Raw genomic sequence first — 27,058 nt, 5'->3', positions numbered from 1 at the left:
AATTGCTTTTAGTCTGGTGAGTCGCCCCTAAAATAAGGGAAAGTAATCTAGGAGGACTCTGTACTGCAGTTATTTCAGCAGTGTCTTTAAGTTTTTCAGTAAGTAAAGAAAAACACAATAATTGGAAATAATAGTTGGGTTATAATGGATGTGGTTTATGCAAAAATACCACGTAGAACTATGAATCACACTATTCATATTACAAAAGAATGCTTGGCTTTGAATCAAAAGATTGGCCAATGGGTTTACATTTATATGTGTGATTTTACAATATACTTTTAAGGTATGCAAGTACAGATGTACCTCAGTGGTTTTGTGGGATCACCACAATCTAGCAAGTCACATAAATTTTTAGTTTCCCAATGCATGTAAGTTATGTTTACATTATACTGTGGTCTGTTACAATAGCACTCTGTCTAAAAAAAACCAACGTACATACCTTAATTTTAAGATACTTTATTAGCAAATAATGCTAGCCATCATCTGAGCTTTCAGTGAGTCGTAATCTTGGCTGGTGGAGGATCTTGCCTCCACGTGGATGGCTGCTGCCAATCAGGACAGTGGTGGCCGAAGGATGGGGTGACTGAGGCAATTTCTTAAAATAAGACAGCAATCCAATTTGCCACATCAATGGGCTCTTCCTTTCTCTACAGACTTCTCTGTAGCATTTGGTGCTGTTGGATAGCTTTTTACCCACAGTAGAACCTCTTTTAAAATTGGGGTCAGTGCTTTCAGACACCGCCGTTGCTTTATCCACTAAGTTTATGTAATACTCTCAGTCCTTTGTAGTCATTTCAACAATCTTCACGGCATCTTCCCCCAGGAGTAGATTTCACCTCAAGAAACCACTGTCTTTGCTCATGCCTAAGAAGCAACTCTTCATCCACTCAAGTTTTATCATGAGATTGCAGTAATTCAGTCCCGTCTTCAGGCTCCGCTTCCAGGTCAAGTTCTCTTGCTATTTCTGTGATATCCACAGTTGCTTCCTCTCAAGTCTTGAATCCCTCAGAGTCCCCATGAGGGTTGGACTCACCTGGTCCCAAACTCCTGTTAATGTGGGTATTTTGACCTCTTCCCATGAATCACAAATGCTCTTTTTATGTTTTTTTGAGAGAGAGAGTGAGAGGGCACAAGTGAGCGAGCGGCAGAGAGAGAGAGAGGCAAAGAAGTGGAGCTCACCAGGGGCTTGGAATCACAAGTGTCCTCATTGGCATCTAGAATGGTGAATCTTTTCCAGAAGGTTTTCAATTTACTTTACACAGATCCATCTTTGGCAGGTGCAGCCTTATGAAATGTATTCCTTCCTTCCTTCCTCCTTCTCTTCCTCCCTCCCTCCCTCCCTCCCTCCCTCCCTTCCTTATGAAATGTATTCCTAAAGAAGAAGACTTGAAGGTTGAAATGACTCCATGATCCATGGGCTGCAGAATGAATGCTGTGTCAGCATGAAAGCAACATGAATCTTGCCGTACATCCCCATCAGGCCTCTGGGCGACCAGGTGCATTGTCAGCGAGCAGTCACATTCTGAAAGGAAACGTCTTTCCTGAGCAGGTCTCAACAGCGGGCCTAAAATATTCAGGAAGCCATGTTGTACACAGATGTGCTGTCACCTAGGCTTGTTGTTCCGTTTCTAGAGCACAGCCAGAGTGGATATAGCATGATTCTTATGGGCCCTAGGGTTTTCAGAATGGTAAAGGGGCACTGGCTTCAACTTCAAGTCACCAACTGCATGAGCCCCTACCAAGAGAGTCAGCCTGTCCTTGCAGGCTCTGAGGCCAGGATCGACTTCTCCTCTCTGCCTATGAAAGTGCCAGCCTTCTTTGTAGCCTTCTTCCCATAGAAGGCTGTTCCCTCCGCACTGAAAACCTGCCGTGTGCTGCGGCCACCTTCAGGAACGATCCTGGCTAGACCTTCTGGATAACCTGCTGCGGCTTTTGCATCAGCGCTTGCTGCTTCGCCTTGTACTTTTATGTTTTGGAGGTGGCTTCTTGCCTGCCTTAACCCTCATCAACCAACCTCTGCTCGCTTCCAACTTTTCTTCTGCAGCCGCCTCACCTCTCTCAGCCTTCACAGCCTTGGTGTGGAACAGACTCTGGCTGAAGGGAATGTAACGGCTGGTTTGACCCTCTGTGCAGACCACGGAAACTTTCTCTATATCAGCAATAAGGCTGTTTCGCTTTCTTATCACGTGTGCGTGCCCTGGAGTAGCACGCTTAATTTCCTCCAACGACTTTTCCTTTGCATTCATAACTTGGCGAACTCTTTGGGGCACAAGGCCTAGCTTTCAGCGTCATTTGGCATTCAACGTGCCTTCCTCACTAGGCTTAAGCATTTCTAACTTTTCATTTAATGTATGACATATGCAAGTCTTCCTCTCACGTGAACACCTAGAGGTCACTGTTGGGTTATTAACTGGGCTCGCTATTGTTGTGTCTTAGGGAATAATAGGGAGGCCCTAGGAGAGGGACAGAGACAAGTGAATGGCCAGGTCATAGAGCAGTCAGAACATAAACAATATGTATCAATTAATCTCAGTTTTAGATGGGAATGGTTCATGGTGTACCCACAGTTATAATATTACCCTCAGAGATCACGGATCAAAGATCACCAAACAAATAAAATAACAAAAAGTTTGAAATATTGTGAGATTTACCAAAATGTGACACAAGGTGATTAAATGCTATTAGAACAGTGATATCAATAGACTCGCCATTGCCACAAATCGTCAATTTATAAAAAATGCTGTTATTTGTTAATCACAATGAAGGTAAGGCCAATAAATGAGATATACCCATACAACTAAAAAAATTCTTTAGGTGATTTGCAATTTACCGATGATCACAGAAAACACCTAGTTTCTTGACAGTCATATCATTTATAAGAACTTTGCAGTCAAGTTGTGGTGGTGTACCACCTGTTCCATCTCTGGATACCTACAGTTGTTAAATTTAACAACCATACCTCTTCTGTCTACCCACAGCACCTTATTTCTTGTTCTTTTTTGTGTGTATCACATTGTATTGCTAGTGTCTGCTTATGTATTTGTCTCACTGTGGGCTCTGCACTTTTTCTCCCTAATGTCTAGCACACTTATTTGATTATATGGAAGTAGTCAATAAATATTTGACATACATTCTTTCACCTTTGAAATTGAAAGATTTAAGGGCACCTGTGTGGCTCATTCGGTTGAGCATTTGACTCTTGATTTTGGTTCAGGTCATGATCCTGGAGTCATGGGATTGAGGCCAGTGTTAGTCTCTACACTGAATACAGAGCCTGCTTAAGATTCTCTCTCGGTCTGTCCGTGTCTCTCTCTGTCTCTCTGCGGCCCCCCCCCCCCCCAACTTGCTATCCCTCTGCCCCTCCCCCACTCACAGGCAGTTGCACTTGTTCTCTCTCTAAAAAAAATAAAATAAAATTGATAGATTTATTCCAGATACACAGTGGAATATTTCTCAGACATAAAAAAAAAATGAAATATTGCCATTTATAACAATGTGGATGGAGTTAGTATAATTCCATCTGAAATGGAGAAAGACAAATATCATATGATTTCACTCATATGTAGAATTTACAAAACAAAACAAGCATAGGGGAGAAAAAGAAAATGAAAGGCCAACCAAGAAACAGACTTTTAACTATAGAGAACAAACTATACCAAACTAAAAAAACAAACTAAAAACTAAATCAGAGGGGAAGTAGGTGGGGAACGGGTGAAATAGGTGATGAGGATTAAGGAGGGCAGTTGTGATGAGTGCTGGGTGTTGGATGGAAGTATTGAATCACTAAATTGCACATCTGAAACTAATACTACATTGTGTGTTAATTAACTGCAATCTAAATAAAAGCTTTTAAAATTGGTAGATTTCATAATATGCATTGTCCTCTACATTTTTTGCACTAAGGAATATAAATTCATACATACACTTTTTGAACAATATGTTTGGAAAAATATGCGTAAGAGTCTTAAAAATGCAAACCTGTGATTCAGTACTTGCCTTTCTTATAGTTTATTCTAAGAAACAATCAGAGATACACAGAAAGTTTGGGTATGGTATTTGTCGTAAAATTATGTATAAAATTGAAAGGTTGGTCCAACCTATATTTTCACCATCAGGAAATTCATTCAACTAGTTTAGGTACATTTATATGATATGATACTATATAAAAATCAAACTCAGACTGTTATATATGATAATACAAATGATGTACTCCCCATCGAATTATAGCCTAATCATTTTGGCACATTTTTTCATCATCATTTTGGATACTGATTATGTATCCCTCATATTTATCATTGCACCGAGTTCTACTTCATCAATAAGTTTAATGTGTATGCCATTTTTCTATTCAAGTTATTGTAGGGCTGAGAATTTACCTATATATATATATGTGTGTGTGTGTATATATATACACACACACACATATATATAGTAAACCACTAGAAATTAGGTTTATATGCTTCCTCATCTTATTCTAGATGATCTTCATGAGACTGTTCCTGGCCTGGTTATGAAAACAGATAGTTTGGTCCTTGGTCTGCAGTGCTAGGGAAGGAGTCAATCTGCCTAACGTCTAGAAGGAATATTCTGCATTTCTTTATGTCCTATGCTTGGGAGGACATGGCTTCTTCCATTTGCCCTGCATTATCAGGCTGCTGGCGGTTTTTCCCACGTTTGCTTCTCTCTGCTTTGCTATAATGGGAAGAAGGATGGACTTATAGGAGTTTGGGAATAGCTTCTTAGCTGTTCCAAACTTAACTTTTTCCCCATCTGCTTTCACCTTATTTCCTTTTGACCAGATTTGACCCTATGAAAGCATCATCATTTACAGTGAAACTGGTTTTTAATTGATGAAATTATGCACTTTTACAAAAAGATGTGATGCTTCTACTTAAAGAATTACTTGTTGTTGTTGTTTTTTAAAGTGTCCATATGACAATGGGGAAGGGTAGAGAAAAGTATCTGTTAAATTTAGTGAGGCACTAGTACAATTTTGAAACAAACAACAAAAAGTTTGGAATACCATTCTCCAGAGCAGTAATTAGAACAAAGAACCAGAGGGCGCCTGGGTGGCGCAGTCGGTTAAGCGTCCGACTTCAGCCAGGTCACGATCTCGCGGTCCGTGAGTTGGAGCCCCGCGTCAGGCTCTGGGCTGATGGCTCAGAGCCTGGAGCCTGTTTCCGATTCTGTGTCTCCCTCTCTCTCTGCCCCTCCCCCGTTCATGCTCTGTCTCTCTCTGTCCCAAAAATAAATAAACGTTGAAAAAAAAACAAAAACAAAAACAAAAAAAAACAAAGAACCAGATCATGGCTGCTGTGCCTTCCAGTTCACTAAGTTGAGTTTTGCCAGGATATGTATCTTTCCCAGGATACATATCTCTGCATAGTAGTTATATGCAAGTGCATTGCTTTATTCAGTAGACCATGATCATAAGATATGGTTAAAGATATTTTGCTTATAATAAATCACATTTAGTTTTATTTCATATGGGCACTCATGACAAGGCCATATTTGTTACTTTTGGAAGCTTGTAGGGACTTATATAAAGCCCACAATGGTTTTCTAAAGTAAAAAAACAAAAACAAAACCTTAACATTTTATATTTCTCTTCTGTTTTTTTGAGGGGCTTGTAATTGACTCTTTACACACACTATTTAATTCATTACTGTTTATTAAATTTTTTTTTTTTAGGAATGGTTAGATAAACCACAATGTAAATCATTTCTTTCTTCACTGGGATTCTGACTTTTCTCTGGGTTAAAACAATAATATATATTTTCAAAAGTATCAAGCGATGTGTAAGCTCCCTGAAATGTACTCAGTACGTACTAACTTGAATTAAAATAAGTAAGCATCTAATACCGCTTTCACTCCAAGGAGTTTGTAATGAAAGATGGTATTTAAAAAATATACAAAAAACAGCTAAAGAAAGACTTTCTTTGCCTTGTAATCCTCGCATTGTAACAATCTGAATGTGAAGTAGGTAGTATAAAGAGAGAAGCCACAAGGTGTGGCTTTCCATTCATTTAGCTCCGTGCTCCCTGCTGCTGCCATTATAGTCACATAGCTCTTGGGACTCTGTAATTGCAGTCTCTGTGAGTTCTTTCTATTTTCCTTGTCCATTTCCAGCTTGCATTTTGAGAAATAATTAGTTAAAATATCTGTCTCCTAAATAGAAAAATAAGAACTCTGGAACTGTCCAAAATCTCAGTGGCACATGTAATTTATCTAAAACATCCCACAAATAAAGTTGACACAAATAAATATAATATAAATAGGTCTAACTGTGGATAGATAGATATTAGAGATGAGCTTAGCCACAGACCTTTGGTGACAATTTAGCCCTAAGTACAACCTTTTTTAAAGAGACTTTTTATGAAGGATTGCAAGTTTGTTTTACTTTTAGCAATAATATAGTTAATCATAATACCTCACACTTAGCCTGTGTTTCTTCGTTGCAGTAGTTACTCTAGCTAGAATAAACAAGTTTACATACTGAATTCATATGTAAGTTCAAAGCTTACATTAAGTAAGGAAAAGTAACTTTTCCACGAGAGGCACACAAGGAAGAAATTATTTTGTTACTAAAAGGGTACTCCATAGCACAGAGGAACATTACTGTAGGGCTTAATCAGAAGTGTTTATGTGCATTGCATTTTAAAAATCTCTAATGTGAAGTTTCCTTAAAGGACTCCAGCCTAGCCTTTTGAGAGTCCATTAATAGGACTACGTAAATTCTTAATCCTCTTTTTTGCTGTCATTATGTTGAGAATATCAAAATGAATAATTGAATGATTGAGGAACGTTCCTAACTATATTATTTGGAAGAATTACTGGAGCAAAATCAGTGTCCTTTCACTGCTGGAAACAGTGACTAAAAGAGAGAAAGTGGGCAGGCTCCTGGTATTGTTCAAAGGTCTTGCTCCTGGGCTTTGTACAACTGCAGGGTATTTAAAGTTCCTGGTATCCTTGGCAACACAAACTGTTTGTGATACCAATTGGTGCTTGTGTTTCAATGATGTCATACAATTTACAGATCCACACAATGGATCTCTTGTTTGTGGGCCTACAGAGGACTTCTGACAGTTTAGGAAAAGCACCTGAATACCCATAGGAATTGAGGCTTAAGTGTGTGTGTGTGTGTGTGTGTGTGCGCGCGCACGCACCCGTGCACGCCGGTGAGCAAGCAAGAGAGCAAAGAGGGAGGTGGGGGGGTGGGGCGGGTGGAAAGGGAGAGGGGGAGAGAGAGATTTCTCTCAGGCTATAATTTTGAGAAGTAGCGACAATCTACTCTCTATTGCTTAATCTTTTGAGTTTGAATTCAACTTTTTTAAAAAAGCAAAAAATATCACCCACCAAATTTCTCATTGTTTTGCATTCTTGTGATTGCATCTGAGAAGTATATACACATTTTTGTACTAAAACTTGTTAAAAAACGGGTGAGGATTAATTGCTCTTCTCAAGTTTAGCCATCAGCTATGCACTTGTAAGAGGCTTATAGAGCTGGGAGTATTTGAACTAATTGGTTAGATTAAAACAGTGCCATTAAAAAGATTATTTGATTTCCTCTTGTCTTTCTCCGTCTCTTTTTTTAAAAATACGCCAAGTAGTTAGTAGAAAGACCTAAATGATTTACATTAAGTTGCCAGACCAGCTTAAATAAAAGAATGTGTTTCTGCCCTTATATTCACGGCTGCTTATCACTGTTTCTGTTTGCATCAAGAACGATGTGTGAATTCATGACACAGTGGTATACAAGGCCCTTTCCAATGGAATTTTCCTTTTACTAAGGCAAACCTGTGCAGATTTTTTTCCCCCAGAGTATTTCCAAGAGTGATTTATTGACATACATCATACAATTCTGAAGATCACTCACAGTTTAAATGAGGTTTTTTCCTCTGATATTTCATTACAATATTTTTAGCATCAGTAGTTTTGAATTGGAATAAGAAACTAACCCATTATTTCAGATGTGGGCAGTATAAAGAATAATAAGAGTTAATGTTTATTGAAGGCTTAATATATGACAGGCCCTGTTCTAAATGCTGAACATTTCTCATTTAATCCTTACCACATCCCTGTGAGGTAGAGATCGTAATGTTCCCATTTTAAAGATGAGGAAACTGGGGCCCCAAGAGGTTAAGTATCTTGACTAAAGTCTCACAGCTGGTAAGCAGGAGAGCAGCGATTCCTTTTCAGGCAGTGTGACTCCAGATTTTGTGTTCTTAACATGATGCCTCTCAATAACAATAATAATAATGAGGGCTATGAGCACTTCTCTGTGTGCCAGAAATTGAGAAATTGTTCTTATCTTTTTCTAATGTGTTGACTCAGTCAAATATCCTAACTTGGAACATGGGTTCTGCCATGACTCTGAGTGTTACTCTGCCAAGTTCCTGTGCTTTGATAGCCTCAGATCTTTGTAATCAATTCATATATGCTGAAAGTCAGGAGTGACTTATGTTAAGCAGCTTCTGTAGAAGGAGTGTAGGAGAGGTCAGTATGTACCAGGGCTGACTTAGTATCACCTTCCTGTCTACTCAAGTACTGTATTACTTATCTTAAGGGGGAAATTAAAACCTTAGAGAGCCATATGAGAAGTATAAGTTTCAACCCAGTGTTCCAAATGCTACTTAGATATTTATAAAACAAACAAAAAGCCTGATAGCCAGCATTTCTTTTCTTATTCCGAGGGTTTTAAAGTAGACTTGAACTAGTTAAAAATAGGTGGCTCCCTAGTAACAGGTGGTTCTCTAACTAATACTAGAGGAAGTTAAGCATCTGTGGACTCAAAGTTAGCATTTCTGTGCCACCCACACTCTTCTCATGATAGAGAAGTTGAATTATGAATGTGAAGTGCTTTAAACTTTGTTTTCTTTTTAAAAATTTTTTGTCCATGAGCTTGACATTGATCAACTTAGTTTGGAGCCTCTCTTCAACCATTTTCTAGTTTGGTAGGACTTAGCTGTACATTTTTAAGGTGAATAATATCACTTTATAATTTAGTCTTAAGTCACATTAATAGATGCACGTAATTACAAATGTATACTACAAGGATTGAAATGAAAAAGAGCAGTTATATTCTCTACCCAATGTCTCAGTTAGTTTCTGTTCCATAGAGGCATCCCCTTGTAACTCCTTTAGGGGTTTTCTCCATCACTTATCTTCATATTTTTAAATAACTCATGCATTCACACCTACACATATGCATGCATGAAAATGTAGAGACTTACATAGTCTTAAACACTTTGTTTGGAACTGTCTTTTGCTTTTAATCTAATTTAAAAATGTTCTCTAAACATACACACATACACAGCCATCATCTTATTCCCTTTTATAATTGAGAAAGTGAAGTCTCAGGTTACTTCATTTGCCCCAAATCATGGCAATAGTAAGTGGCAGATTTGAATCTAGTTATCTGGCTACATAGTCATGGCTACACAGTCATGTTTCATGTAAGTCAAATTCATTCAAAATGGGACTATATGTAATGATTTTTTCCCCACTTTGAGTGTCCAGATGGCTAATCACAATAACAAACTTGTGTGCTTAGTATGCGTGAGGTACTTTGTTAAGCATTTGATGTGTGTTATCTCATTTGCACCTCAAAAAATTCCCTGAGATTTGGTGTTTTGTCATCCCTATTTTATTTATTTATTTATTTATTTATTTATTTATTTATTTATTTATTATTTTTTGTCATCCCTATTTTAAAGATGAAGAAATTGAAATTTACTTAGGTTGAGTATTTATCCAAGGTCAGACAACTTATAAATGGTAGAACTGGAATATATTTTTTTAAATGTTTACTTATTTATGAGACAGAGAGAGACAGAGCATGAGTGGGGTAGGGGCAGAGAGAGAGGGAGACACAGAATCCGAAACAGGCTTCAGGCTCCAAGCCATCAGTACAGAGCCTGACGCAGGGCTCGACGTTGTCAAGTGCAAGATCATGACCTGAGCCGAAGTCGGACACTCAACCGACTGAGCCACCCAGGTGCCCCTGGAATCTTTTTTTTTAAATAGATTTTTTTTAGGTTTGTTCGTTTGTTTGTTTGTTTGTTTGTTTACAGAGTATACATGCATGTGTGAGAACATGGGGAGGGACAGAGGGAGAAAGGTAGAATCCCAAGCGGGCTCTGTGCTGTCAGCACAGAGTCCAACACAGGGCTCGATCCCATGAACTGTGAGATCATGACCTGAGCTGAAATGAAGAGTCAGACCTGGAATCTTTTTTTTTTTTTTCTTTTCTTTAAGCCTATTTATTTATTTTGAGAGAGACTGAGTGTGAGTGGGGGAAGGGCAGAAAAAGAAGGAGAATCTCAAGCAGGCTCCATGCTGTCCGTGTAGAGCCTGTTGCGGGGCTCAAACCCATGAACCATGAGATCATGACTTGAGCCAAAATCAAGAGTAGGACGCTTAACTGACTGAGCCACCCAGATGCCCTTGGAATCTTTTTACAATATAATTTTTATTTAGGCACCTGGCTGGTTCATCTGGTAGAGCATATGACTCTTGATTTCGGGGTTGTGAGTTCAAACCCCACGTTGGGCGAAGAGCTTACTTTAAAAAAAGTATAATTTTTATTGAAATATACTGACAGAAGCACACAGATCCTATAGCTTCGTATATAGTTCAATGAATTTGCATTAAGGTGACAAACTTGAGTAACTTGCACCCTGCTGAAGAAACAGAACATTAATAGCAGCCCAGAAGCCCACCATGTGTCCTTTCCCAGTCACTGCACGTTCAAAGAGTAACTATGATCAGCATTAATATTACAGGGAAATTTTACCTATTTTTAAACTTTACGTAAGCAAAGTTATACACCTTTTGTCTGACTCCTTTTGCTCGATATTGTATTTGTGAGCTTCATACATGCTGTTCCATGTGGTTGTAGTGCTTTCAACCTCACTGGTAGATAATACTCCATTTATGAATTACCACCATTCACGTATCCATTCTGCTATCGGTGGGCATTTCAGGTTATTTCTAGTTTTAGCTATTATGAATAGTGCCACTGTGTGCAGTCTTCTATATGCTTTTTGGAAAAAAAAATGGATATTTCCATTGGGTATATAGGAGTAGAGTTGCTGGATATGTGTATGTCTGGGTTTTGTAAATATTGTCAAACAGTTTTCCAAAGTGATGGTACCACTTCACCTGCAGTTTCCCACCCTCGGCAAAACTTCGTATCTTTTCGTTTTTGCCATTCTGGTGGGTGTGCAGCAGTAATTTCTCACTGTGTTTTTCATTTGCATTTCCCTGATGATTAATGAAGTTGAGCACCATTTTACATGTTAGACAGACATTTGGATATTCTTTTTTATGAAGTAAATGGTGAGGTCTTTTGCCCATTGTTTGATTAGGTTGTCAGCCTTTTTCTTAACAGAGTATGTTGGTTTTCCTCACCTCACCCTTTTTCTGAGGCCAGAACCTTGGCTCTTCTAATTTTTTATTCGGGCATTACACACCTCCTTAATTCTAATAACATGAATATATGCTTTTTTTTTTTATTTAACAGTTCTCAAGCTTTTTTATTGATTGTTATGGCGGATGATGATTTAGCTGTCATATATAATAATCCCAATTGCCTTACTGTAATTATATACTTATTTTTATAATACGGATTCACTGTTTTACATTATTATGCCTAAACTGGGTTTGGTTGAATGTCATTATTACATTTCCTTTCTTTTTTGCTTTTTGTTTTTTTGAGGTTAATAATTGCCATTTTTTTCCCATTTGTGTAGGTTTCTTTGTACCTATTATTCTTCCCATGCTTTCCTATAGTCTTGTAGTACAGTGTTTTTTATTTTTTTAACACTTATTTATTTTTGAGAGATAGAGTATGAGCAGGGGGCAGAGAGAGAGGGAGACACAGAAATTGAAGCAGGGTCCAGGCTCCGAGCTGTCAGCACAGAGCCCAATGTGGGGCTTGAACTCACAAACCGCGAGATCAACACCTTAGCTGAAGTCAGATGCTTAACTGACTGAGCCACCCATGTGCCTTTCTTGTAGTACAGTTTACTCAAGGCCAGTAATATCAGGTAATTTATCAAATCCAGCTTTATATTATTTCATTTTCTTTTTTCTTGATGACATCCATCTTGGAGGCCCCCTAGTCGTCTTATATTTAGGATCGTTCCCTAAATAGCTGGTATCCTAGGTGTTTGCTTTGCTGTCATCCTTAGAATTCTCCTTGCCTTTTTCTTAAGGTGGAAGCTCTGTTTCCTGGATCTTAAGGCTTTGTCTCTTTCCATTTACCTCGTTTCATTCAAGCACATGCTCCAGTAGTTTAAAAACTGGCCCAGTAGCAAAAAGCATGGTGTTACATCTTCAGCATGTCAGTCTCTTTGTTCACACTCTTCCAGTCAGGATTGCCTCCTAGTTCTCTTCATCATCATTTTGGGATACTCTTTGCTTGTCTCCTAAGCTTGGAACACCTGTTGTAGAAATACAGTGTGTTATTTTCTTGGTTACTCTGTTATGGATTGAGTGTTTGTGTCCCCTCCCCCTCCTCCAAATCATTTTATGGGACTATATCTTGGAGATGGGAGTGTAAGGAGGTAGTAAAGGTTAGATGGGGTCATAAAGGCTGTCCCTAATCTGATAGAACTGGTGCCTTTATAGAAGGAGTAAGAGATACTTCTTTCTCTCCGTCTTGTTAGGACACAACAAGAAAGCAACCATCTGCAAGTCCAGAAGAGTGCTCTCACCAGCAACCACATCAGCTTGTGCCTTGATCTTGGATTTCCCAGCGTCCACACCTGTGGGAAAATAAATTTCTGTTGCTTAAGCCACACAGTCTGTGGTATTTTGTTATGGCAGCCCGTGTAGACTAAGACACTCCCCAAAATTTGAGGCCTTGAGTATCTAAAAATATTTTTATTTTATCCTCAGACTTGATTATTTGGCCAAGTGAATAATTTAGGTTGGAAATAATTTTCTCTCAGAAATTTAAAGGCATTATTCCATTGTCTTCCAAATTCCCATGTTCCATTGGAGAAGTCTAGATCCATTCTTCCTTTTACTGCTTTATAGTCTTGTATTTGTTCCCTTCTACTGATTTGAGGTCAGTGGTTTTTGATAAAAAGAAAGGTTTTCCATGTCTTACGTAAGTCAGCTAAGTTGTGTCAGGACTGAGCTGATGAATTGGGTTGTCAACTTAGCAGTGAGTGACTGATAGGATTCTTTAGAGAAGCCTATATTATCTCCTTGATAGTTTTCACTGTAAGCTCAGTGATTTGTGACTCAAACAGGTCACAATTCAGAAGAGATGCATATTTAGCTCTGTAATTCTATTTCAGTTGATACTGTGGAGAGAGGTAGAGCTATTAAAAATTTTTAATGCTGCCAAACTCTTGATAGGTTTTATTTTTAATGCAGTCTGCCTTCTTTTGCTCCTTTAGATAGAGAGATAATGTTACAGTATTGGTTGTATAACCAATCGCTAAAACCTCAGAAACTGATCTCTCAATAGTGGTAAACTATTTACTCTGTTTTTCCTTCTCCACTAAGAATCACATTCCTTTTAAAGCTCTAATTCTCTGCCCACAACAGCTGCTGCTAAAGGAAAGTGACAAGATTCAGTTCAAAAGGAGGGAAGCATGGGGGTATATTAACACAAGAAGAGGTACTAAATATAACAGAAGGAATGGGTATTACATGGTGTTTGAGATTAATTCTTAGCAAAGTTCATTTTTCTACCAGTAATGTGAATATGAGACACAAAAAGGATCGTGAGTTTTGATCATTTATATAACACCATGGTTATGTTCTATGGGGCAGACTAGTATTTTCTTAAAATTTGCACTTTTCTTAAATTTGCACAATACTTGACTGTTTACGAAAAACTTGCATATAGACCTTTTTCTTCTTCTAAGGATTATTATGTGAGTGAATTATTTTGAGTATTTTATATTTTTCTGTTTAAGTGAGAGTATGAACTGTAGATGTAAGTGGTCCTATTGGGGGTGAAGTACAAACCGTGATTGGCTGCCATCTGTCATCTGAATGTGGCTTCATTCACAACTTTCCATTCAGTTACCTGTGCCGTAGAGTTATTTAAGCAGTACTTGGCCCTGTGTGGGAATTATGGGACTTATTCCTTCTAATGCGTGTCTGAAAAGCAGAAGAAAACCATATAATCTGCTCTGCCTGCCTTTGCATGGCACACGTGATCAAGTGTAGTGCAGACTGTATTAGCGATGTGGAAGGGAGAAGCAAGGGGGAACCATCATAGGACTTGCTTCCCATCCTGGTCATCTTCTAATACTTAGGTAATATTATCCAATTCAGATTTGTTTTTCTGGGGCACCTGGGTGGCTCAGTCGGTTGAGCATCCAACTCTTGATTTCAGCTCAGGTTATGATCCCAGGGTCATGGGATCGAACCCTGCGTCAGGCTCTGGGCCTAGCGTGGAGCCTCCTTAAGATTCTCAATCTCTCTATCCCTCCCCCTTTCCCTCTCACCTGCTTGTCCTCTCTCTCTGTAAAAAAAAAAAAAAGAAAAGAAAAGAAAAAAGAAAAAAAAAGTTCTTCTAAAAAGGGAAGTGTTAACCTTTATCAAACATCTGATTGTCTACTATAAATGTCAGGCCTTCCAGGAACTTATTACATTTTAACACTTATTACAGGTAACTCTGCCCTGTGATGGAACAGAGGTAGAAAACCTATGCTTAGGCCCTGGTGCTGCTGAGAGACTGAGAGCGAGGCAGCAAAGGGACCCTTTGCAAATCTTAGTCTAAAGGAAGTTACTCACCAGAGAGTGTCATGTGCTGTCTCCTACCTGCCTTCCCTTTCTCTTAAAAAGGGTGATGGTGTGGGGTGCCTGGGTGGCTCAGTTGGTTGAGCGTCTGACTTCAGCTCAGGTCATGATCTTGGGGTTCGTGAGTTGGCGCCCTGCATTGGGCTTGCTGCTGTTAGCGCAGAGCCCACTCTGGGTCCTCTGTCCTCCTTCTCTCTGCACCTTCCCCGCTTGTGCGCGCGCACTCTCTCTCTCTCTCTCTCTCAAAAACAAAAGATTAAAAAAATGGGTGATGGTGAGCATAGGGGGTTTACTGATTAGACACCAGTGATCAAGTAGTGGTGGCAATTAAGCCTTCATAATTGAGAAGGAAACTAAAATCGTTAGCTAAGAATAAAAGACACAACATGAATGTTTCGATAAACAGTTATGGTCTTACAGTGAATTTATGATAAAGACTAAAGTGTATTTCCATAAAGGCAAACAGTTCTGACCTAGCATGATTTTATATCTTAAACATGTTGAATCATTTATTACTTAGTATCCTTATTACTCACCAAGGTGAGCGTGACTCTATTTAAATCTACTGGGGCCATTGATTTGTATGCACTGTAATGTAATTTGCCAGCCCAAGGGCTCACTGCATGTCAGGACAAAGCAGAGTTCATAGCCAATAATTTAATGTCTGGATAGTTATTCTAAGAAAAATTTTGTTTGCTTATTCTGGAAGTCTGGAATTTGCTTATTTTCTGACATTTTGAAGGAATATGGAGGGTGGAAATGTAATAAGGGGACAAAATAAATAAAATCAAACTTTATCTTAATATTCTGGTTGGTTTTGTGTTTCCTTTCAATACTTTAAGCATGAAAGAGAGTGACTTAAAATACATTGATGCAATAATTGATGGCAGCCACACTAAGTCCTAAACAGATAGCATTAACACATTTATAAAATGATTTCGTCATATATTTCCAACATCAGCGGGCTGCTGAGCAGCATGTTACAGACGTTATGATTATGATTAAAATCATCGTCACGTGGCAACTCTAACATTTCTTCTCTTGCAGCAGAAATTGCCTGCAGAAGATAGCCAAGAAGATACCACATTTTTAAAGCTGTGTGGCATGGCAAGGGTTTTATTATTTATTAGAAAAATAAAGAACCATCTTTAAAAAATATAGCTTGTTAGTTGGCCTGTGGATATAAATGATACTTGAACTTCTGTCAAAATTATTTTGAACATTTTGGTGAAGAGAAAAATAGCCCTTTGTGTAGTTAGGGAAGTTGACATATTCTTAGCTAGCTTAAGTAACATAGCTCTGTTTTACAATTATTTAGATATATTTTTACTTCTATAAGAAAGTGGCCACTCCAGTTCTAAGACTTTATAAAGTAATGTGTATACGTTGACTTTGAATTCTAATCAAATTCAGAAAGGAAACAAGTCTGATAATTGAAATTTGAATGTTGGGAAGAACTTGCCATTAATCTGGGTTGGATCTGGTGTGGAAATAAACACACACACATGAAAATATAGATCTTTCCAAGCAGTTCAGACCTCTGAGGTTTACAACTCCATGCTAGAAATGTGCTTCTCTTTTAATGTATTAAAATCTCACCTATAGATAGATTTCCCAAAGCTATGTTTTATTTTAATTTAATTTAATTTTTTTAAGTTGGTACTAAGAATCAATGAAAGAATTCTATCTTTAATTCTATCTTTAAGTTGGTACTAAGAATTCAATCAGTCTATTGAGATTGAATGAAACACTAGGGACTGTGTTAGCTCGAAAAGTGTCCCTATAGAATACTCTATAACGCTTTCTTTGGATGGCAGTAAACAGGTTTCGGATTTTACCAATTTCAGTTGCATTTAACTAACAATGTTGGAATTTTGAAAGAACAAGTGACTAGTAAATGATGTGATCCAAAAGCAACTCAGATGAACTTTGAGGAGCTGTATGATACAAAAGTAAAATTTCCCACAGCAGTTTTCTCTTTGACATTCTCCATATTTGGGTCATGGACTTGTTCTTTTCCATTCGCCTTAACCCCTACTTCTGCCTCAAGGCAGATCCCTTTATTTACTTGCCTACTGTAAGTCTTTTGAGATGCTTTCTTTGTAAGTCTGGAAGAGACCAGAAGATGCTTACCCTCTTAGAGAAAATCACAGTGAGGCTAGTTGTAGACTGTATCTAATAGAATTTCCAGCTCAGTTGTATCATTTTTGTTCATCTTTGTCAAGCGATGGGACAGGCTATGAAGCTCCCTACTATACTTATAAGGAAGGATTATGAGGAAGGGTTACACACAAGAAAATTGTTGTTTCCTTGCCAGATAGTTACTAAGTTTATATCAGCGCTTGAAGAAGCCCAGCGTTTGATGCATAGATTGACAGGTAGACAAAGTAATGTGGTGTTTTCAATGTCATTTTTAAGTGATTTGGATATAATGGATTAATTGAATCCTTCTAATTCAACTCCAATTCAAAAGCTTCCCTTTAAATGTTCTTATTCCTGTTTTGAAAAACTTTGTTTTGGACTTCCCTGCTAAATTCCTATTTCAAAATCAGGTTCACATGATCCCTTTCTATTTCACCAGTCTGTGACCCCAATTATCCCTTGCCAGGCTGTTACATTAGTCTCCCATCCATTATATAAGACCTGAGGTTTGTTTTCTACTTACTTCATCCTAGCAAGCTATTGCCAGGCTTCTGCAGAATCCTCATCGGCTTCCTGTTGTCTAAGCAGTGGTTTTTAAAGTATGGTCTGTGGAACCCTACAACCCGAGGATCCCCCTGATCTGTTAGGGTAAAACTATTTTCACAGTCAAATTACCTTAAAAAACAAAACAAAACAAAAACAAAAAAATGACTGTGTTGACTTTTACATTGATGATGTAGAGGCAACTGTGAGTAAAACCACCAATGCAGTCGCAGGAATCAAAGCGGCCGCACCAAAGTGGATTAGGAGTCACCGCATTCTCCTCTGCCGCATAGTAGGGTGAAAGCGGCCGGGAAGTCCTTGAGAACTCAGTGAAAGTCCTTAATTTTGTTAAATCTCAATGCTAGAGTTCACATTTTTTAAACATTCTGTCTGATGACGCGGGAAGCGCTCACGAGCTGCCGGCTGAAGTACGATGGTTATCAAACCGAGGGCGTTCTGCACAAGTTGGGTTGAAAGCTGAACTTGCCACTGGTTTTCACTGAACACCATTTTACCTGAAACACAACTGCAAGACGAACTATAGTTCTTTTGTGTTGGTTATTTGACAGATATTTTCTGGAAAAAGAAAGACAGAAACCTTTCATTTAGAGGGAAAAAACCAACAGTATTTATTGCTAATGATAAAATCCAAGACGAAAAATGCTTGATAGCTTCCCAGTAAAGACTTCTATGATAAAGTCAAGACTTTTCTGAAGATTAATGAATGTGATTTTTTCATATTACATGATGGAAGGTGTCATAATTTGGAAGATCTGCAAAACTAAATGAACCAATGTTTTAGAAATGATCAGTGCATAATGTTAAAAACTCATACATACGCATTGAAAATCCATTCAAAGGGTAAGGTACACCAATGACTTTTAACATAGCCGAGCATGAAAAGTTCATTGCTGTGGTGTCACATTCCACATTTCACTCACTGTTAAGAAGCATCCTCTTGTCAGGTTTTGGATTAGTATTAAAAAAGATGATCCACATTTATCTAAAAATGCTATTGAAATACTCTTCCCTGGGGCGCCTGGGTGGCTCAGTCCATTAAGCGTCCGACTTCGGCCCAGGTCATGATCTTGCGGTTTGTGAATTTGATCCCCGTGTCGGGCTCTGTGCTGACAGCTCGGAACCTGGAGCCTGCTTCAGATTCTGTGTCTCCCTCTCTCTCTGCTCCTCCCCCGCTCACGCTCTCTCAAAAATAAATAAACATTTAAAAAATTAAAAAAAAAAAAAAAACTCTTTCCTTCCAACTGCGTATCTGAGTGATTCAGAGTTTCTTCATATATTTCAACCAAAGCAACATAAATAAATTGAATGCTGTAACAGATATAAGAATCCAGCTGTCTCCCATTCAGCCAGACTTTAAAAAAGATTTGCAAAACTTAAAACAAGGTCACTGCTCTCACGTATTTTGTTTTGGAAAATAGTTACATTTCATTAAAAATGTGTTATTTAGGGGCGCCTGGGTGGCTCAGTCGGTTGAGCGTCCGACTTCAGCTCAGGTCACGATCTCGCGGTCCGTGAGTTCGAGCCCCGCGTCGCGCTCTGGGCTGATGGCTCAGAGCCTGGAGCCTGCTTCCATTCTGTGTCTCCCTCTCTCTCTGCCCCTCCCCCGTTCATGCTCTGTCTCTCTCTGTCTCAAAAATAAATAAAACGTTAAAAAATATTTTTAAAAAATGTGTTATTTATATTAATATGCAGTAGGTGTCTTATCATTTAATGAATAAATATTTTAAATATTTCTTAGTTTTAATATCTAATATGGTAAATATTAAATATGGCTCCTATAAAAAATTCTTTGAAGTCTTCAATAATTTTAAGAGTTTAAAGGATCTTGAGATCAAAAAAATTTGAGAGTTACTAGTCCACAAGACAATAGCCTGTTTAGAGAAGTACTTTTCAAAAAGACCCATTGAATAAACTCAGATGCTTTTTAATGCTTCTGAAATTATTCAGTTTTTATAATAAATCCAGCATCCAGTGCCTTTAGTATTCTTATAGGACAGGGGCACTGCAAAGCAAAATTATTTCCAGTCTTGCTATTAAGATTCTTGTAATTCTATGTTATCCTTTTCTCTGGTGAACTTTAGACACTAAATATAATTGGAAGTCAGAAGTTAGAAGTATGTTACTAGAGCCGGGGGTGGGTGTGGGGGCGGGGAGGGAAAGAGAGGGAGAGAGAGAAAGAGAGATTGGTTGCTTGGTGGATCGTATTGGTAAGGTGAGCTTGTCCTGTGGTAATATAGTCTTAGTAGATAGGTTTTACTGTTAAATCTTCATTTAACCATGGAAAAGAGGACATGATAAACTGAACAAATTAAATCTATAGGTTATTTTAAAATCTTATTTTATCTTGTTATTTAAATGCCTTTTAAGCCTTAATTCAGAAGGGCTAAAAAGAACCCCCCCCAAATCACTTATTCTAACTTCTTTATTGTTTTATTCCTTGGTATACAGTTTTACAATGTGATTTCTTTTTAAGTGGGTATTAAATAATAAATGTGAAACTACAAAATTTATAACAGCATTAGCCAGTCTCATCATTCAGACAGACAGAACATTTTACATAGGGAGACATTACTCCCTACTTCATTCTACCTGTCACACTGGGGAGGAATAGTTTGGGGTCCCAAAATACTGTGTGAAACATTGTCTTGTTTCACAGTACCATGAAGAAACTAGGAGCAAAGCCCAAGATTGGAGAAAGGGAGAACATCAGACAGTGAGACTTTAAGAGAATTACTCAGGGTGACACAGGGAAGGGAATGTAGGTTTTCTTAATTTCAGTTCTGATCCAGATTTATATTTTGTCAGGAAACCTGCGTTATGCTATAAATATAGTGTCCTGTATTCTAATTTTTATGGAGTTTATCAACGTCTTCTTGCTTAGTATAGATCACAAAATTGCTGTTCAAATTAAATTACAGTGGGCAGTAGGTCACCCACGACTAACTTACGTAAGAAGGTTAGTCATTTGAATGAAAACTTGTCTAGGCCACAAAACCACCACATTTCCACATAAAGTAGGTGCATCCCTCTGTGTTGAAGTGGAGTTGGTACTTGACTCTAAAAATAGGCCTACATTGTGGTAAAAATCTAACCCATTTGTTTGTCCAAATCGTGAAGAAAATCAGCTTTGACATGGTTTTTAAGTACAGGCAAGAATCTTCCATATGTGTCAAAGAGGATTAAGAGTCAGCTTCTTTCAAGCTTTTTGTGATAAATTCAGGAAATGTTGAAGTATAAAGAAAACTTTAGAATAATTTTCAAAACAAATAAAAATAATTTTCGATGCTCTGTTAGAACACAAGGGGAGGAGTTGAGGGCGGGGAAGAGAGAGTTTGTGGAACGGAGAAGCTAGATGTGTAGCAAATACTGCTGTGCATAGCGCAGAGGAGATAGACACAGAAGAGGAGAGGCAGTGAGCTAAGATTTAGTAACATCTCCAGCTGAGCCCTAGTAAGTAACGTGGGTTCTGTGAATTATTTGGAGGGTAGCTGATAAGCTTGCCTACATATGCAGAGCAACGCATTTAAATAGATTTTTAGAAAGCAAAGGAAGTTAAGCCAGAAGGAGCACTGAAGATAATATTGGTCACACAAGACAGTGCAAAAAAAGCCATTCATCTAAGTGCCCTAGTCCTGCCTTGTTTATTTCCGACAGAACTCCAGCTGTACCTTTGCATATTTGGGTGATTCTAGTATAAGATACCTAGGACATTATTTGTATCTCCTTGAAGCCATACCTGTCAGACTGTGATTGAAAAAACTAAAAGTCTGGGGCTCCTGGGTGGCTCAGTTGGTTGAGCGTCTGACCCTTGATTTGGCTCTGGTCATGTTCCTGGGTTGTGGGATCAAGTCCCACATGGTGCCTCTGCGCTGAGTGTGGAGCCTGCTTAAGATTTTCTGTGTCTCTCTGTCTCTGTCTCTCTCTTTCCCTCTCTCTCTGTTCCCTCCTTCTCCTCTCCCTGGCTCAAGCTCTCTCTCTTAAAAAAAATCTTGGGGCCCCTGTAGCTCTGTTGCTTAAGCATCCGACTTTGGCTCAGGTCATGATCTTGTGGTTCGTGGGTTCAAGCCCCACATTGGGCTCTCTGCTGTCAGTGCAGAGCCTTCTTCAGATTCTCTGTACTCCCTCTCTTCACCTCCCCTGCTCTCTCTGTCTCTTTTTCAAAACTAAATAAACATTTAAAAAACCCTAAAAGTCTGTAGACAGTAATACTAGTGAAAACACTTGTGTAATAGATAAAATGTGTTTATTTTTGATTTACAACTCTCCTGCCCTCATGGGTGTTTGTTTTCTAATTTCTCCAGTTTGAGATGTTCCTCTGGGAAAACAACTGAATAGTAATAAATAATGCATTTAAAATTATCTCTTCAGTATAATCCTGACAGGAATTAGTCCTTCGTTGGCTAAAGAACTTTTAATATTCAACTGTCGTAAAGCCTTATTTAATGGATCTAATGTGTACTTTTGATTAAGATGTGTTCCATGTTGTATAGCAGCCCAAATGAGTGAACAGTTTGTATCAAAGAATTTTAAAGTAATGAAGTAATCATAACCACTTGGTATTTAATAGGGAAATGAGACATTTGAGAAGAGTTAGACATTTAGCTCTAATATGTACCTCCACCTGTAAGAGACATGATGGTAATATGTTTGGATCTTTCCTTGCAGAAACTGCTTTCTGTGTTTTTAAGATCTTACTGGCCTCTAGTGGTAATATGATGCTATAGTTTAAGTATTTTTTTAATTCTCATGCGTGACTAGAAATAAAGCCATTTTGAAGACACTGGCGGTTAATAATTTCATTCTCTTGAGTGGGGTCAGCAATACTCTCGAAGTGTACATGCGACACCATTTCTTCCTAAAGATTAGAGGTTCTGTCTTTTGTTCTTCTCTGAGTCACCCCCCCCCCCATTTTGAATATTTTGAATGATGTTAGTTTAGCTCTGAAGCAACTTCCCATTGTTGTAGTACATGTACCATGGTCATTACTGTGTCAAGTTCGTGCTAACAAATCCTCCTAGTGTTTCAGCCTTCTTTCCTACAGACTAAACGGCCTATTTTCCCCTCTGTGTAGAACAGTTTTTATTAAGAGGAAGTGAAGTTTTCAATTTACCATTTAGGTTCATGTTTGAAACTGTTTATTTAATATGATTTTGGAGAATCTTACATTTGAGATCCTGGTCTACCTAAGTCAGCATGATAATGCATTCTCACTTTTGTTTTTCATGTTTGTCACCCAGATGTGAAGGGGCCACCCACGCATCGTCTGTCTTGCGGCCAGTCACCCTACACGGAAACGACAACGTGGGAGCGGAGGTACTGCATCCTCACGGACAGCCAGCTGGTGCTGCTCAACAAGGAGAAGGAGGTGAGATGGGTGTCACCGAGGAAAGCCGCTTCTCCTTCTGGCCAAATTCCCGAAATCTGGTTTTTATTTGCACTTGATATGTGGCATTTATGGAAATGGGCAAAACTCCTTTTATTGAGCTTTGCTGTAATGCACTTAGCAGTAGCACGTTTTAAAAATGGGGATTTGTGGCAGTCCTGTCTTGAGCAAGGCTGTCAGCGCCATATCTCCAACAGCATTTGCTCACTTCTTGCTTCTCTGTCGCATTTTGGTAATGATCATTCAAACGTTTTCATTATTATTACATTTGTTATGGTGATCTGTGATCGGTGATCTTTGAGATTACTATTGTAATTGCTTTAAGGCACCATGAACTACACCCACATAAGATGGTGAACTTAATTGGTAAGTGTGTGTATTCTGACTGCTCCATCGACTGGACTGGCTGTTCCCATCCCTCTCCCTCTTCTCTGGAGTCTTTTCCCTGAGACATGACAATATTGAAATAGGCCAGTTAATAACCCAACAGTGACCTCTAGGTGTTCACGTGAGAGGAAGACTCGCATATGTCATACATTAAATGAAAAGTTAGAAATGCTTAAGCCTAGTGAAGAAGGCACGTTGAATGCCAAATGACGCTGAAAGCTAGGCCTTGTGCCCCAAAGAGTTCGCCAAGTTATGAATGCAAAGGAAAAGTCGTTGGAGGAAATTAAGCGTGCTACTCCAGGGCACGCACACGTGATAAGAAAGCGAAACAGCCTTATTGCTGATATAGAGAAAGTTTCCGTGGTCTGCACAGAGGGTCAAACCAGCCGTTACATTCCCTTCAGCCAGAGTCTGTTCCACACCAAGGCTGTGAAGGCTGAGAGAGGTGAGGCGGCTGCAGAAGAAAAGTTGGAAGCGAGCAGAGGTTGGTTGATGAGGGTTAAGGCAGGCAAGAAGCCACCTCCAAAACATAAAAGTACAAGGCGAAGCAGCAAGCGCTGATGCAAAAGCCGCAGCAGGTTATCCAGAAGGTCTAGCCAGGATCGTTCCTGAAGGTGGCCGCAGCACACGGCAGGTTTTCAGTGCGGAGGGAACAGCCTTCTATGGGAAGAAGGCTACAAAGAAGGCTGGCACTTTCATAGGCAGAGAGGAGAAGTCAATCCTGGCCTCAGAGCCTGCAAGGACAGGCTGACTCTCTTGGTAGGGGCTCATGCAGTTGGTGACTTGAAGTTGAAGCCAGTGCCCCTTTACCATTCTGAAAACCCTAGGGCCCATAAGAATCATGCTATATCCACTCTGGCTGTGCTCTAGAAACGGAACAACAAGCCTAGGTGACAGCACATCTGTGTACAACATGGCTTCCTGAATATTTTAGGCCCACTGTTGAGACCTGCTCAGGTAAGACGTTTCCTTTCAGAATGTGACTGCTCGCTGACAATGGACCTGGTCGCCCAGAGGCCTGATGGGGATGTACGGCAAGATTCATGTTGCTTTCATGCTGACACAGCATTCATTCTGCAGCCCATGGATCATGGAGTCATTTCAACCTTCAAGTCTTCTTCTTTAGGAATACATTTCATAAGGAAGGGAGGGAGAGAGGAAGTAAGCAAGAGAAGGAGGAAGGAAGGAAGGAATACATTTCATAAGGCTGCACCTGCCAAAGGTGGATCTGTGTAAAGTAAATTGAAAACCTTCTGGAAAAGATTCACCATTCTAGATGCCAATGAGAACACTTGTGATTCCAAGCCCCTGGTGAGCTCCACTTCTTTGCCTCTCTCTCTCTCTCTCTCTCTGCCGCTCGCTCACTTGTGCCCTCTCACTCTCTCTCAAAAAAACATAAAAAGAGCATTTGTGATTCATGGGAAGAGGTCAAAATGCCCACATTAACAGGAGTTTGGGACCAGGTGAGTCCAACCCTCATGGGTGACTCTGAGGGATTCAAGACTTGAGAGGAAGCAACTGTGGATATCACAGAAATAGCAAGAGAACTTGACCTGGAAGCGGAGCCTGAAGATGGGACTGAATTACTGCAATCTTATGATAAAACTTGAGTGGATGAAGAGTTGCTTCTTAGGGATGAGCAAAGACAGTGGTTTCTTGAGGTGAAATCTACTCCTGGGGGAAGATGCCGTGAAGATTGTTGAAATGACTACAAAGGACTGAGAGTATTACATAAACTTAGTGGATAAAGCAACGGCGGTGTCTGAAAGCACTGACCCCAATTTTAAAAGAGGTTCTACTGTGGGTAAAAAGCTATCCAACAGCACCAAATGCTACAGAGAAGTCTGTAGAGAAAGGAAGAGTCCATTGATGTGGCAAATTGGATTGCTGTCTTATTTTAAGAAATTGCCGCAGTCACCCCATCCTTCGGCCACCACCGTCCTGATTGGCAGCAGCCATCCACGTGGAGGCAAGATCCTCCACCAGCCAAAAGATTACGACTCACTGAAAGCTCAGATGATGGCTAGCATTATTTGCTAATAAAGTATCTTAAAATTAAGGTATGTACGTTGGTTTTAGATATAATGCTATTGCACATTTAATAGAGTATAATGTAAACATAACATATATCTGTGGGCAAACCAAAAAATTCATGTGTCTCGTTTTGTTGCATTGGTCTGGAACAGAACCTGAAATGTCTCTGCGGTATGCCTATAAGTCTAAAGGGCTGCTCGCGTCATAATGATTATAGTCATCATGAAGAAGCGAGTTCAACAAGATAGGGGTGGATTTTCACTAAGGAATTGTGAAATAGATATTGAGTGGAGAAATTTGGAATGATGACAGATGGGATTGTGTAGACCTGGCCCCCAAAATCACCCAGAAAGGCTACTGGAAGTGATGTCAGTGTAGCAACTAGCAGGTAATAAATGGCACTGTCAGGGGACTAATTGAAAGAGGTTAATAAAGGTCTATTCACAGAGATGTGGGCAGCATAAGGGGCCCACCAAAGAGTGTGAAGCACCATGAAGTAGTAACAGCAGAAAGCAGTTATGACCCTAGACTTCCAGGGCAAAGGAAGAGAGCAGTGCTTCTGGAAACCCAAGAACGGTTGCATGTGGGGGCTATGACAGTGGCTGTGGTGCTACACAAAAGAGCACAGCTTCTACCCGAACATCAGCAGCCAGCAAGGAGGAAGCAAAGGGGAATAAACACTCCAGCACTTTTCCTGCCTTCTGGTTTCTTGTCAGTTGTTACCTACTGGCCAAATCTAACTTGAAGCCAGAGGGAAAAATATTGCTTTTCATGTGTTTTGTTGAGGTTTGCTTTCTGAAACACACAGCGAGGGAGAGAAGGGCAGAGAGTGCATCTGGAGGGGCTGATGGAATGTAACTAGCATAGGCATCGGGTTCTAGGTGAACTTTCTCTCCCGCCAAATTAAAAAGCCCTTGAACTTATCATATACCATTTGCTACTTTACTCAGACCGTTAAAATGTACACATCCTTCCACATCCAAATAACTCATTTGCTTATTGGTGATTTTTCAGATAGTTGATATCATTCTGGTTTGGTAGGTCCATAAAATGGTTTCAGTCTCCACCTCCACGACGTAAAAAAATGAGTGAATATGATCTTGACAAAGAAGAGAGATAATGGGAGGGAAGAAGAAAAGATCTGATTCAACAAAGGGCAAAGACTAATTGCCCAAAATATATGTAAATATCTAAAAAGCTGTAGGTAGAATATCAATTTAGTAGGTCATCATTCCCAAAAAATGAGTTCAGGGGAAGCAGTGACCAGCAAATACATTTCTTAGTTCTCAGCTGCGGATCCCTATCTCCCTTTTCTCTTCTCTCCTCCTCTCTTTTCTTTTCTATCCCTTCTCTTACTCAACTGTCTTTAATATAGTAAAACCAAGGGAATAACAAAAGAATTTTAGTTTCTTTTATTTTAATAAACAGTTCTTACTTGTGAGGGCCTAGCTAATATGCTCTCTCTGAAGCCCTTGCTTATTCTTTTTCTTCAGCCATTGAAAAATATCCTTTGTTTTTGTTACCATCTCCATACCCATAACCTTTTCCCAGTATTTTAATATTATTAAATTTTATTAAAATAATAAAGGTCAGCCTTTTCTAGGATAGTCTAGTACAAGTTGCCATGTTCATAGAAACATATAATAAAAAGTGGTAGAATGAATGTTAGTATAGAAGATTTCTAGTTATCCACTCTGAATACACAGATAATTGAAAATGTTCGTTTTAGTCAACCTACTTTGTCAGCAGCCATTTATCAGAGTTGTTAATAATAATCAG

General features: G+C 39.1%; 1 protein-coding gene across 11 annotated transcripts in view; it reads left to right on the top strand.

Annotated features, from left to right (window-relative positions):
* Positions 1-27,058, top strand: part of RASAL2 (RAS protein activator like 2) — a 353,917-nt gene that overhangs the window by 153,569 nt on the left and 173,290 nt on the right. For all 11 annotated transcript variants that reach the window (XM_027074299.2, XM_053209013.1, XM_053209015.1 and 8 more), the window contains exon 2: positions 22,713-22,840. In XM_027074299.2, the coding sequence (XP_026930100.1) occupies positions 22,713-22,840 (128 nt within the window). The remainder of the gene's footprint in view (positions 1-22,712; positions 22,841-27,058) is intronic.

Source organism: Acinonyx jubatus, chromosome E4 (genome assembly GCF_027475565.1).
Source record: "Acinonyx jubatus isolate Ajub_Pintada_27869175 chromosome E4, VMU_Ajub_asm_v1.0, whole genome shotgun sequence".
Taxonomy (NCBI): domain Eukaryota; kingdom Metazoa; phylum Chordata; class Mammalia; order Carnivora; family Felidae; genus Acinonyx; species Acinonyx jubatus.
Note: the sequence above shows the minus strand (reverse complement) of the source record. Positions and strands in the feature narration are given on the sequence as shown.